Source organism: Papilio machaon, chromosome 28 (genome assembly GCF_912999745.1).
Source record: "Papilio machaon chromosome 28, ilPapMach1.1, whole genome shotgun sequence".
Taxonomy (NCBI): Eukaryota; Metazoa; Arthropoda; class Insecta; order Lepidoptera; family Papilionidae; genus Papilio; species Papilio machaon.
In genome coordinates, this window is record NC_060013.1 from 4,247,423 (window position 1) to 4,262,006 (window position 14,584).

The 14,584-nt window shown below is 36.7% G+C and overlaps 1 protein-coding gene across 1 annotated transcript in view; it reads right to left on the reverse strand.

Annotated features, from left to right (window-relative positions):
- Positions 1 to 1,687: 1,687 nt before the first annotated feature.
- Positions 1,688 to 14,584, reverse strand: part of LOC106717240 (RNA-binding protein Musashi homolog Rbp6) — a 73,652-nt gene continuing 60,755 nt past the window's right edge. Inside the window, exons 2-4 of the mRNA XM_045685080.1 lie at positions 7,934 to 8,085; positions 6,546 to 6,751; positions 1,688 to 4,077 (exon numbers count right to left, since the gene is read on the reverse strand). Of these exons, the coding sequence (XP_045541036.1) occupies positions 3,385 to 4,077; positions 6,546 to 6,751; positions 7,934 to 8,085 (1,051 nt within the window). The 3' untranslated portion in view covers positions 1,688 to 3,384. The remainder of the gene's footprint in view (positions 4,078 to 6,545; positions 6,752 to 7,933; positions 8,086 to 14,584) is intronic.

Here is a 14,584-nt window from a genome sequence, read left to right on the forward strand (position 1 = left end):
TAAATCCATGCCAACCATGCCCTATCCTCACTCTGTGAGACGAGTCAAGTGAGAGTCGAGTGTTAGTCACGAATATACAAGACGCGTTAATCTACGCTATATAGTAGTATAACATAATTATAAATATATATATATGCATGCCTCAATGTTCTCTACTCTGCCGACTTACCTAGTGGCCGCCATCTCATCCCCCACCCGCCCCATACTTACCCAGCTGGCAATAATTACGCAACACAATCTACGCGGCAAAGGATAACTGACTCGACGTGCAAACTAACTATATATGAGCATGTCGTGAAGGAAACAACCACACCCCGTCACAAAAGGATTCTAACCCCGCTGTCGGAGCAAAGCGAAATAAAACACACAATATATTGTTCTAATATTAATAATGTAATGACACATCGGGTATCGCTAGGTGCTCCATTACATACAATATGTACGGGCAATCACTAAGTCATCTAAATACAAAATAACTACGGCTAGCCTACAGTCGGCGCCCGTCTCCCCCTAAACATAAAATAAAAAAAACAATCTCTTTCAATCACAAGGGCGACGAACGCCGGCGAAAATCAACGTTACCAATGTAACTAATACAAGTGTTTTAGAGAGAAAAAAATAAAAATATGTTCTCATAACATATGCGCAAAATCGCTCCGGACAGGAGTGACTTCACGCAACGGAATACATATAATATAAAAAATTAAGTACACATTTTAAATATGAGTTTCCATTGCGGCCACCAGACATAGTGCCCGATGGCCACCAGCGAATATATTACCAAATAAGAGACATCACAATAATATTATCAACCATCTAATACTGAGAATTTCAGGAAAATGCTAATATACAAAAGATGTTATAATTGGGCGTCGCGATTGCCGAGTTTTTATGTATCAAATTGAACATTCATTTTGGCAAGAGATCAAAGGATAATTCCTTAGAAAGGAATATCGAGGACGAGAAATTTGCAATCAATACAGTTACACATCCTCCATGTTTGTACGAGTCGTGGCATTTAGATGAGTTCGATAGGAAAAAAACACGGCAATCGCAAATAATCTCAGGAGGTTCTAACCTACTTATATTAAGAATACTGCTATAATAAGGATAGGTAAGTGTACACATGTGGTATAGCATTCGGTAGCCTTGTAATGTGGAAACAGGAATTCCATAAACTGTACGAACACTGGGTCAATTGAAACTTCACTAATACTAATACACTTTAAGTACCTCATTTAATATATGTATTTAGAATGAATTTGTAGTAAAAGATAAATAGTTAGTTGTGTTTCCACACAGCAAGGTTACAAGGTGTGTGCCGGCCGGCGTCGGAATGAGGCCGGCGAAGCTACCGCATGCATTTGGCTCTACTGTCTCCGCGTCACTTTGCCTGGTTTTTTGCCGCATTTAAATAAAAATAGATGCCGTAATTCAATATGAGCCACGTAAGAATCAACAGTTTTCTAGGAGGGATAAAAAAGTCTTATTATAATCAACTTTAAAAAAATTCAGGATTTGGAGTTTGCCATTCGGCTTAAGGAACGCCCCTTATAAATTTCAAAGACAACCCTGCTTATTTTTTATTTAAGAAATATTGTTACTATTCCAAACATTATTATCGAAACATGAGCAAATTCAGCAAGTTTAAAATGTAAGATATGCATCGTAATAACATACTGTCCAATACAAGTTAAGTACAATAAAATTAACTGAAAGTATCGGAAGATTTTTTTTTAAGTACGATACTAAATTAAGTACTTCAGAGACCCGAAAATTTACCACGAAATATTCAAAAATACTGTAGGACCTTGTCCGAGAAAATTTCGACTTAAATCTACAAATTGCACGAACACAACCATAAAACGTCTTTTATTTATAATTATAGTATAATACTTGTCTAATCACAGTGTGTAAGTATTAAGTATTGCTTTTAAGAGTATATCATATAATTATATCTAACACTACGTTGATTATAAATAAATATGAGTAAAGAGAGCTTAGGCGTTGCGATCCAAAATATCTTTACCAATCAAACTTGTGTAAAGTTAATTAGCAATCTAATACGACTACAGTTGGCACTTTCATTATACACAAATAACATGCACTGAACCCAAGGAGAGGCGGAGAATCGAAAACCCAACATACCAATTGTACCAAACTAAACTACATCAAAATATCGTATAAGAAAACAACTATAATACAAAATGGTGAGCGAGATTTGGGCCCAGGCAAAGTGACGCGACAATCTACAGCGGCTTAAACTTAGCTTATTGTCACGAGACATTCTGGTGTTAGTTTGCATTCCCTCAACAGCTATACTAATCAATTATAAGTAAATACTAAGGTCCCGTCCATTTCCGACTCGTTCACTCTCGTTATTTAGCCTCTGATTATAGTTTATATGTAATTATAAAAGTACCCACATTTCGAAACTTGTAAAATTTTTTCACGATTCGTTTAATACGAGAGTCACCGAGTCGATATTTTAGGACAGCGCTATAATAAAACTACCAAGTCATAAATAATGCTATATGAGATTGCTTTCCACTCGAGTTAGATATGTATGGAGAGTATCGTAAAATGACTGACCCTCTTCTGCCTTGTGACGCGTCGCCAAGTAATTGATAATTTTAGCAATAAATTCGAGCCTATCATGTTTATTTAGTCCAAATTGTGAAAAGGTATTCAAAACTGGGGATAATTTAAGTTAGTAATCGAACTTGGACTTGTCTCGTATCATGTTTTAAAAGTTGAGAATAACATTTTAACTGGAAATTTTGTATTTAACGTCGTTGTCTTCGATTCAATTACAATGCAATGCAATAAATGTGATTTGGCACAATTAACTCGTCTCAATAATATGGCATCAAACATGTATACTGACGTTGTTGACGTCAAGAGCGTCAGATGGCGTCCGAGGGCAGTGCACACATTATATTACGAAAAAAAAATACAGAGCTGCATGAGATTCATCGAGTATACAATTTATAAATAATAATAATTAATGACCAACGATCGTGCACTACAAACTACCGTTAAATCCAAGACAGATACACGAAAAAATTACTTTCCTTCAGCTCAAACTATAATATTATCTGAGATCTTCGCCTTATATTAATTTTTAATAAAAAAAGAAATGCGTATCTTTGCCTGCGGTCCCGAGACGGGGGCCATATATTGCTTGTCGAGTTCAAAAAATTGACTTAAACCTACGCCGATGAACGCCGAATACTGATAATTGTCGTGCGGCTCTCGGTCCGGCAAGACGCGACCCTCACTCCGACAGTACGTAGGAACTATTAAGAGAAAACAAATTAAAAAGCTGCTTCAACCTAACCTCTTTAGGCGGGTGTGGGGCTTCCGGAGATGTACAGAGGCCGCTTAGATGTACATAGGCAGGCCGTACATGGCGCTCCAGTCCACGCCCTGGAACGACGACATGTCCACGCCCGCCAGCGAGTACGCCGCGCCGAACTGCGGCAGCGTGGGCGTGGGCGCGGGCGTCGGCGGCGCCACGATCGCGCCCGGCGTGGGCAGCGCGTACGGCGCGTAGCGGTACGCGTGCGCGCCTACGCCCACGGCGCCCACCGCGCCCACGGTGGGCACGGCACCGACACCGCCGTACACCAGGCCGCGGCCGGGGCGCAGCACGAGCCGCTTGCCGATGGCGAGAGGTGCGGCGGCGACCGCCTCCTTGGGCTGGGCGCGCTTGCACTCCACCTTCTTGTTCTTGATGGTATGAAAGTGTATGTCGCACACGCGCTCCACCGCCTCCTCCGAGTGGAAGGTGACGAAGCCGAAGCCGCGGTGCCGCTTCGTCTGTTGGTCCATCAGCATCACAGCGTCCTCTACAAGACCGAACTGAGAGAAGTAGGCGCGGACCTCATCGGCGGACGTGTCCTGTCCGACGCCGCCGACGAATATCTTCTTGGTCTTGGCGGGGCGCGGCGCGGACTTGGGCGTGGCGTGCTTGGGGTCTATGCGCTTGCCGTCGAGCGTGTGCACGGGCACGGCCAGCACCTTGTCCACGGAGGCCGCCTCCTGGAACGTAATAAAGCCGAAGCCGCGCGACCGCTGCGCGCGGCGCACGTTAGTACGCAACTCTAACGCCGAAGTCATTCGCTAGGGGATCTAAGTAATGGCACTCGTATACGATGAACAATCTGTTAAGTGATCGAGAGAGCTGTATTTACACAAACTAAGACTTCGGGTTGTAACTAGAGCTAAGGTTTTACAAAATTAAGTTGTATCAGGCAAGAGGACACTCAGCTAACAGTTGTGTGGCGTACTGCGTGCTCGCCGCTCTAACAACAACAAATTACAGCAACTAGTGGTATTTTAATTGATGAGTATCGCCAAGTTTCCTAATCAAACGTTAAATATTCGTACAGTATTATAATAACTAATACGTGTGTAACACTTGTGTGTTGCCATGTCGAATGATGTAAAGAATATCAACTTGAAAAATATGTACCAACTGAATTTGTGTAACATAGGTATTTCAAAATACTTCAATTGAATTGGAATTTAACTATTTGATGAATAGCAGTAGAAAGGAAGTACTTAATATAGAAGTCTATAATAGCAATAAATCGGTACAAAAATACTACGAATTGAGACAGAAATTACTACCAAATCGGGTATAATACAGATATTAAAAATATTTTCAATTGTAATAAAATACAATTCTACCTGTGTGATTGCAAAAAAAATTAAGAATTTGTCTTTTGACTTACAACTTATAAAGTTACTAAAGTTACCAAAATATTGAGCCATTACATGGCAACATTATAGAGCTAAGAACTACCCGAGTTACTGTTAGTAGATCTATAGAGAGCATTTAAGTGCCTACGCATATAGACTTTTGTTAGTTTAACTAGCATGCCAGTCTGATCTAGGTAAATGGTTTGTTAGTGTTCCTATATACAAAATATCAACCATAGCCCAAATGTAAACTTTGTGTCATAAACCAATGAAAAAAAAAACTTCAACACTCACTCCTATTACTCAATGCTGCAATATAGACGACATATTTGGTAGATTTCGTATTGAGAACATTTATGAAGCTTTCATTGTACATTTTAATAAACTAATCAACGTCTAAAACTAATGTTTAATCTGTTGTAAGTACAGACTAGTTCTTCGAGGATCCTTAACCAATACTAGTGTGACTTAGTTCGCAGTCGCGTACATGTACCAATCCACGAGATCCAGTCATCGGTACATACACCGAACTTAGGCGAATTTAGTTTAGTTTTCTAGAAACCAGTAAGAAAGATTACATTTAAATACTTAGCTAAACTCGCAAAAATAATGCTTCAGATATGATTGACCAAATTAAAAAACTGTTGAAATTATCAAAGTTTGGTAACGAAATAAATGGGCATAATCGAGAGAATCAGACAGTCGGACAGACAGAGAGAAAGCGAGCGAGAAATCAGATTTCAGGCTGATTAACAATATAAAGTACATATATAAGAAAAAATATTATACGAATACAAAAGCACGAGCAAAGAGAGTGAGTTTTTAAAAAACAATTTAATATATTTGCTACAAATTTGAACATAAATTCCAGTTTATGACACAACAATCTCCCCAAAAAATGACACTGATTACATTACCCTACGCACTACCTATTCCAGACAACCTATTGCCGCAAGGCACAAGCTGACACTGACCGCTTTGAGCACACGACGGCAAATCTTCAACTACCCTCCCTATTCCGCCTTCTTTGGACGAACAAAATATTTCTCATATACAGCAATCTTCTCGACTACAAATAGAACACCTAACTGGAATTTGTTGTTTCAAATTTTAATATACGCCGATACAAAGATGACGGTTGTCAAAAAAAAAATTATACCATCCCTTTTGAGTTTCAGAGACCTCAAGTGACAGAGGAATCCAACAGTTTGATTGTAACCAAAAAAAAAAAATTATAAGCAATATTTTCGACGAGACGATCAGGAATAAAAGCTCAATTAAATTTATACTTGCCTCCAGTCTGTATTAAATAAAATATTTTTTCGAAAAGAAATTTAGACATTGGCATTTGAAAGGGGCGTAGCGAGACATTTACGTCACAAGCCTGTACGGATGCACTGACAAAATTACCATTTGATTGGTACAGTGAGGTTAGCTGGTGGTGTTCCACTTTTGACAAGATGACAGTTAGATCAGCTGTTACGCTTTAAAACAGTACTGGAAATGTTGTAAAAATAGCGTATTCAACACTATAAAGTAATCAGAGGTATTGTAAGTTGTAAGGCAATTTTCTTGTAACTGTTACACCGCTATGGAAGATGACTGTACATTCAACGACGTTTATTTTACATCAATTTCGACCAAAGGCCATTAAATATAAAAACATATTAAACTAAAGCCCATTATGACAGTTTGCTGTACGATGTACAGTATTATGTGGGAAGCAATTTTCAATTCTGAAAACTATGCACCACAAAAATAGGCGACTGTACCTATCACTTTTCCTGACCGTCTCGTCATATTATTTTCTACAGCACGTGTCACATGTCTCCCCTCACCTGTGTGACAGGATCCTTCATGATGAGCACATCAGAGACGGGTCCAAACATAGCGAAATACTCCCGCAGCTTCTCCGAGCTCGTCTGCCAGCTAAGACCCCCAACAAACAGCTTGCTGGGGGACGGTGATGTGGTGCCTGTTGAGGCAGCCCCGCTGTTGCCCGCCGTGTTCACTGGGGTTGACCGTCCGGAAGACGGTGATGTTTCTGTGGAGAGGGAATCTAGTAAAAATGGCTAGCTTGTCACTGAACAATTGTCAACTTTGTTTGACAAAAACTGACCAAACCAACAAATTTTTATTGTGGTTTTTAATGAATCTATGACCGTTTAAAGTGAAGATTTTTTTTTCTTTTTTCTTGTAAGCAACTATAGCAGAAGTAAAATAATTGTGAATTTATACAACTATTGTTTAACAATTTTACTAGCAGTTTATGTTTTATTAGCCTTAATTGACTCAATAAAGTTATACCTACCAGTGTTAATCAACCACACTATATGAATTTAAAAAAAATCTAAGATCATAGTTATGTTTGAAAACTTGTTTAAAATATTATGTACTAGCTGTTAGAGGTTCAGCAAAGCCTTAAAAACCTCTTTTGTTTATAACAAATTATTAGAACAATAATTTCAGTTTAGGATACTTTGTATTATCTTACTAATATTATAAATGCGATTGTTTAGATGGATGGATGTTTGTTTGAAGTTATGTCCAGAACGGCTCAATAGACCTTGATGAAATTTGTCTCAGATGTAGAACATAGTCTGGAAGAACATAGGCTACTTATTAAGTTTTTTTGAATTCCGTACAGACTCAGTTGCGGTCTACAGCTAGATAATTAATAAACTTTAATACTGAATGTATCAATGGTAAACTATGAATAGTTGATTAGTGGTTGAGTACTAAACAATTTTTGTTTAAAATACTGTCAACAAATAATTGGCTTAAAAATTAAAATAAAAAAAATAAACAACAATTTCTTATTAAAACATATTTTATATGTTATCTATTCATTTCAAAAGTAGTTTAAACTATTGCGGGTCAACAATTGTTGCCACATTTAAAAAAATTTGTCATATTTATTCTTTGTAAGCAATTGATAGCAATATACAGGTACAACAAATTGAGTAAACTAACAAATTACATTATCAATTGATACATATGTTGTAAAAAGTAAACAAAACAAGTATTAAATTCAATCTTCTTCTTCTTTTCCATACTTCACATTTGGTATGGAGGAACATTTTTAAGGCAATCTTTAAAATTTGTTGTCAGTGTCTAGTTGGTTTGACAATATTCTTATTAGTTTTTAAAATAAAATGTCCTTTTATTCACTACATGTTTTGTAGGCTATTTTGTGTTGCTAAGATGAATATAATGTTGAACTTACTGATTTGTTGTACAGCAATTTGTTGTTGTTGATGCGCCGCCGCGGCCGCAGTCGCTGCGGCGTGTGCGGCGGCCTGCGCGCTCAGCACGTGAGCAGTCAGCTCTCCTCCCACCAATCCGCCTTCCAGCACTTCCACGCCGCCCAGCGCACCGCTGGAATACAGGCCCATCATGTTACACCGATCACAAATAACTACGCGCCTAAATCAACAACTGAGACTATCGCTGTCGACCGTAACCGAAATCGATCTACAATTTCGGACAGAGAATAACAAATTAGATACACTTTCACGAAGTGACGCTTTGAGATTGAAAAAAAGTATAAACCACGAAGGAAAAACAAGTGACAGACGCACTTCTGCCAGTAACATTTTGTGCACAAAAATTGTTTTTAATTTTTCTTAAATTTCAACACATAACATAAATGTTTCAATTACATAGGCACGAGCATATCAGTTTGCACGTAATAAACTTCACGGAATTCCATTACTCCATTGTAATACGAGCTGCTATTATAAATTAAAATATTTTTTGTAGTCATCAATTATTTGTCTAATAAACAATACTCAATACTGTCAAACAATAACATCAATAAGTCATAGTTTATCTGTGTTGCGATCTATTGACAATTTTGACGATGGTGAAGTTAGCTTCTAAGAACTTTAGCACATATTTTAAAATAAATAATAAAAATGTTTAAAAAATTACAACTTTTATATCTAAATTCTCTTCTTTCTCTTATATGCCTTAACAAAGATTACATAGGTTACTTACATATTTGGCAATAAATATTTGTTTTGTTTAAGAACTGTTTACGAAAAACTGTCAAGAAAAGCTAACTTAACCCCGGTCAAAGATATTGATTTTGAACTAACGTTGTTTGAAATTTGAATGAATGAAATAAACCATTACATTATGCAATTTAACGTTTAGAGATAATGCCGTTATGGTTGAACGGCATCGTAGTTGCTGCATTGTACTTTTTAAATTATATTGTGTAATTTTTACGCCGATCTCTAGTATTTCATAACAAATGTTGTATGAAACGAAACGACTAAACTTTAATATATTTGTTAAAATAAACCAATAAAATTTATAAATTGTTAAAACGTATGTTTAAAAAAACATTTCATTTTTTTTCATTTACAGAACACAATTTCGGTTATATTTATAATTTTTTAAATGGCAACAACACCTGCGTCTTCAAAACTTTGCGAAAAGGATTTGCATAATAAATGATTGTTAAATAGAATCAGTATTTCTACTAATCTCCCTTCACAAACTTACGGCACGGACGTAATATATTTTTTCCACACAAATTTCTTTTCAGCAATAAATCAGTGTGGTGGGCAATTTATCTTTTCGCAGAACATAATGTCGGAGAGAGCTTAGACCCGGTCCGCTCCTTTATCACTATTCTTTTCATAGTGGTTTTCGTTTCATATTAAACTGAACAATATCATTCAAATAGATCTGCGGTCTTTTGGAAATCACTGTAACTATTAGAATTACAGTCGTATGAAAAGTGCAGTAAGTATTGGACATAGAATAAATTCACATAGCGTTTTCTTATAATCACAGAAAAAAATGATGTAAAAATGCTAGTATAGTAAGTCTAAGGGTCTTCCAAATATCGTATCTCTTTATAAAAGTTCGGCAATGCATCCGCAGTTCCTTTCGAGTTGTGGAATTCCATGGGTGTCGATGATCTCAGCGGTAATCTCGCAGCTCGTTTGCCTTCTCTTATAAAAAAAATAACCTAACCATAGATAAATAACTATACTAGGACCTAAGCTTATAAATTTACCGAAATATGACAGTTATTAGTGATGGAATATAGTCTGTATTATATCAATAATTCAGTATCTGTAGAATTTTCGATACAAATATTCAGTTGAATTTCGGGAGTTCTAAACAAAATTCCATTGATTTCTGAGCATTCATAGCAAAATAGCAAAACGTTCAGAAATTTAATTGTCAAACACAAAACTAAACTACAAACAAACGTTTAACCTTACTCTGAGGAATGTATACCTTAGATTATTTCTAAATTCTTTTTGTAGTTGGCAAAGTTTTTCAGGTTTATATTTATGTATACTTCCTACGAAATAAAACGTAATTCTATGAAAATATTGAAAAATATTGATAAAACTTTAAATGTTCTTGATAAGAAAAAGTACAATAGAAAGAGTAGTTGACAAAATACGTGGTTAAATCTTCCAATTAACACATTGTGTCGAGTGGGCGACCGGATCGGGCATTTTGCAGGCCGCCGGCCGGGCCGCGCTGAACCCTCTCCGCGTGGAGCCGAGTGCTCAAAGACCACAGGGCTGCCATTAAAAAATACCTTTGGTTTTGGTAGATTTTTTTGCAAGTTCAATATCTAAAAAAGTTCAGTATTTGACAACAATAAAAATCATTTAAAATACGTATTTTATTAGCTGAAGTCACGGGTTTTTTATCGAGCCTTTTTCGAATATGTTCTAATTTTCTAGTCGGATACTTTTTAATTTTTCTAATAAGGTGATTTTTTTATTGGAATTTGTGGAAAGGTGTTTGAAACTACGTATTTTAATTTATCTGTTAGTACTAGTTTATAATGCTATTCAAGCCGTTAGCTAAAGCGTATTTGTTGAATAAGAAAAACAAATCAAATGAAACTTTTCGTATTATTTTTCTGGCAAAAAGGAATAATAATTTTAGCGAAAGATTTCATGCAAGCCCTGCCCGCGGCCCGCGCAGCGCCGCACGAAGAGGGAAGCAGCCTCCCGGGTCGATGACCTCTAACCTAATTTCTCCATAGACAATCCCGCCCTTTTTTCATTTTTGAATTTTTGGATTTAGGCAAAGGTAAATGACATTATTCGGCCAGTGTTGAATGCATACAGATAATGAATTAAATGTTTTATTTTTTTGTATAAGAAAATCGATAGTTGATTGAGGGTGGTGTTCATTGAGGGGTGTGGAGGGAGTGGCTTGGGGTGTGCGGGGGTGTAGGGCGTGAGGGCGCGTGCGCGGGGCGCGGCGGGGCTCGGGCAGGGGCAGGCGGGCACGCTGCCACGCGCGCTCCTCACACGCCGCCCGACGCCCGCCGCCGCCGCTGCGCCGCTCGTCCCCGCCATATTGTCCTGTCACAGCAGTACGTCCAGGCTACTGCTGCGCCGGGACAAACCGGCGGGGACGTAGCCCAAACTACGATCCAGACCACCGAGAGCACTCCAGCTGTACTGTATTGTCCAAAATTGTTGTGTTGTTTTGTTTGTCTTGTGTGTTCTGTTCTCAGGTCCAGCGAGCTGCCGGTTGTTGAACTTTATACGATAGCGAGGTTAAAGCTGAAGTCACATAGTGTTGTGTGTGCCAGTGACCGATGTTGTGGTAGTGACTATCGTATTTAAATTCTATTGTTTTTATATGTTATAGTTTGACGTGGGATTAATGTTTAACCCGCCGGAGGGTGCACGTATCGAGCGAGGCTCGGCGCATGCGCCCGCCATCTTTCACTGCATCCAGCGGTGGCCATTTTCTTATAGGGGTGGATAATATGAATAAAATCATCCGCATCTCTCACCCTCTTCACTGTTAAGAACAATGGCACAATCTTAATGATGTACTAACATTATTTCTTTAATTTCAGCTTCCTTATATTTAATCTATACAAAACCATAGAGTTGCAGATTGATTCAGTCAATTAGATTCAATCTTAGTTTTCATTCACATTAGAGATTCTAATGACAGATCTAAGTGGTGCGATTGCAAATTTACCAATTTAAAACTTTATTCAACAGTTTATCCAAACATATAATAAATAATATCGGCTTTTCTTTAGCTAAAAACATAAAGAAAACCGATAAATACAAGAAACAATTTATCTGTTTTTTATAAGAGAATGAGGTAAGCGAGCGGCGGGAACACCGAGGTGATCATCGACTACCATTTTTCATCACTTTACGTTATCTAATAATGAAATAACTGTTACAGTCTTTATTATTTTTAGATTTAATAAATAACAATATAAAACATTTTTAGATTTCTTAATTTCAAATCTATACTAGTAACTTAATTTCCAAACAATTCCCATTTAAAGTTCATTCCCAAACAGCATATCCGTCAAACAAGTTAAAGAAAAAAAAATACTTAGAAAACACTTTTACGAAATACACAGAAGTGCAGGTATTTCATCTCAAACTAACAAATATGTTACACTATCCGAGGGAACCACTGATCAACCTAGTCTTGTTCCTTTGAACTCTTTAATAATGAAATTATGGACTTATTTTGTGTGTCATGATTTTATGACACCTAGAATAAAATTAAACGAACTCATTGAAATGGGCAAAACTGTTTAGACTACTCTAACAAATAAACGAACATATACAGCTTTAAACCGAACTCACATATAATATAGGTACGCCTCAAAAACCGAGCTGTTGTACAAAGAGCTTAAAAACGTATAGCAGTTCCAAGGCGCCATGTAGGGCGGGGCGCGATGACTCATTCTCTCTATATATCAATTTTATATACGTACAATAACCTAAATTGAACAACTTATAGCTTATTGAACTACATCTACGTACAAAAATACTGAAATACATCTAATATATAAAATTCTCGTGTCACAGTTTTCGTCACCATACTCCTCCGAAACGGCTTGACCGATTCTTATGAAATTTTGTGAGCATATTCAGTAGGTCTGAGAATCGGCCAACATCTATTATTCATTTTTTTTTAACTGCGCGCGGACGGAGTCGCGGGCGACAGCTAGTTTTTATATAATAAAAAAAATTCAATGCAAGGCACCTATTCTATACTGTATATTCGTGTGATGTCTCTCAAACAAAATACTTCAGATGAAACTCAGAAGTCAAAATTTTTGATCTCCAATTTGTGACAAAAAAAAATAATAATCTGTCTTCTTGTTAACTAAAAGCGATCGAACTTTATGTAATTTATATTTACAATAAATTATTTTTTAATCTATGCCATTAATTGACGAATATGGCAACATTATGCATAACGCTAATGACGTTCTTACTTTACAGAATGACGTCGTAAAATATTATTTATGGTCGGGGAGGTCGTTAAAATTATAATTATGTCACAGTCGAGTGAATTGTACTCTTCATTAGATTTATCAATCGATACGTGGATACTTTAGGTTATGAATAAGAAATGTCAATAATAATACTGAAGAAATTAAATACATTTGAAAGTGATTCACTATTTTAGTGTAATGACGTCATGACCAAATTAGTTCTGAAGAAATTTGGAGAACAAATGATCTTCAAGACAACATATAAAAAAAAACAAATTTTATATTATAATTTTATATTTTATATTTTTATAAAAAAATTTTATTCACAGTCTTATCACTATGATTCAATTTATATAATACTAGTTGTGGCCCCGACTCCGTCCGCGCCGAATTAAAAACGTAGTAAGTAACCTATGTGTTCTTCCAGATTATGTTCTACATCTGTGACAAATTTTATCAAAACCCGTTCAGACGTTCCGAAGATAACTTCAAATAAACATCCATCCACCTACACATTCGCATTTATAATATTAGTAAGATCAATTGGTTCAAAGTGTCAAATGTTTTCGGTATGTTTTTCTTATAATAAAAGTCGAAAATCTTTATTTAAATACTCTTAATTTTCATAACAGAAAAAACTCTTGGCATAATTCTGGTCGGAAACTGCTTGAGAAAAAAGTAAAAAGTCATCTCTGGTTTGCAAAAAACGCGGTAAAGTCGTTCACGAACTATATTCATTCCAAACTATTTATAGTTAGGTATAATTTAGGCTTCGGTGGAAATAGGCGTGGTGGATAATGAAGCCTCTTGTGTTGGAAGTACATTAAAAGGCAACAGCGGACGCTTAAGCGGATTTTCTTGCGTATTAAGATTTTCAAAAATATCTAAAACGATCCCAATGTATTTTACATATATTGCGTTATTTGTAATACAACACGCGTTGACTGCATTACTTTAATTAAAAAAAATTACAAACTTGTTACATATTTAGATTTGTTTAACAACTGAAAAATCTATTTATAACTTTAACTAAAGGCCAAAATAATTTCAATTACTTTATTTCGGTAGTTTATTTATGTGAAGCGCTCATAGTCTAGTTGTTACGTGTACGAACTTAGATCGAAGGCGGCTGAGAGTTATCAATATCAATCCCGCCATTCGACTGTCAAAACCATACCAACTTAGTTGAATGGTTACAAGAAATTTAGTAATGTAATGTAAGTAAAAAAATACGAGTATACAATTTACCTTATATTGTAATTATTATTTCTTCCACTATAACCACACCTCTACAACGATGTCACTGTCACCAATTCCCGCCCGCGCCGAGCGCGCCGCCCTAATTTTCCCTCCAACAAAAAGTGTACATCTCTGCCGAGACAAAAAAACAATACTAGTGACGTAATGGAGCGCGAGGGAAACGCCGCGTCATCTCAATCGGTAACTATTACCGGTTTTTCGCAGTCGATAAATCACCGATGTCCTCATGAAAAATACCGATTTATCTCTTTACCTTTTCTGTCCGGATTGATTCTTCAGGGAAGACATTAATTGAATGTGACTCGGCCGATTTTACCGGTAGTCGTTTTATTTTATTGCCTTTTTTATACCGCTTGATAG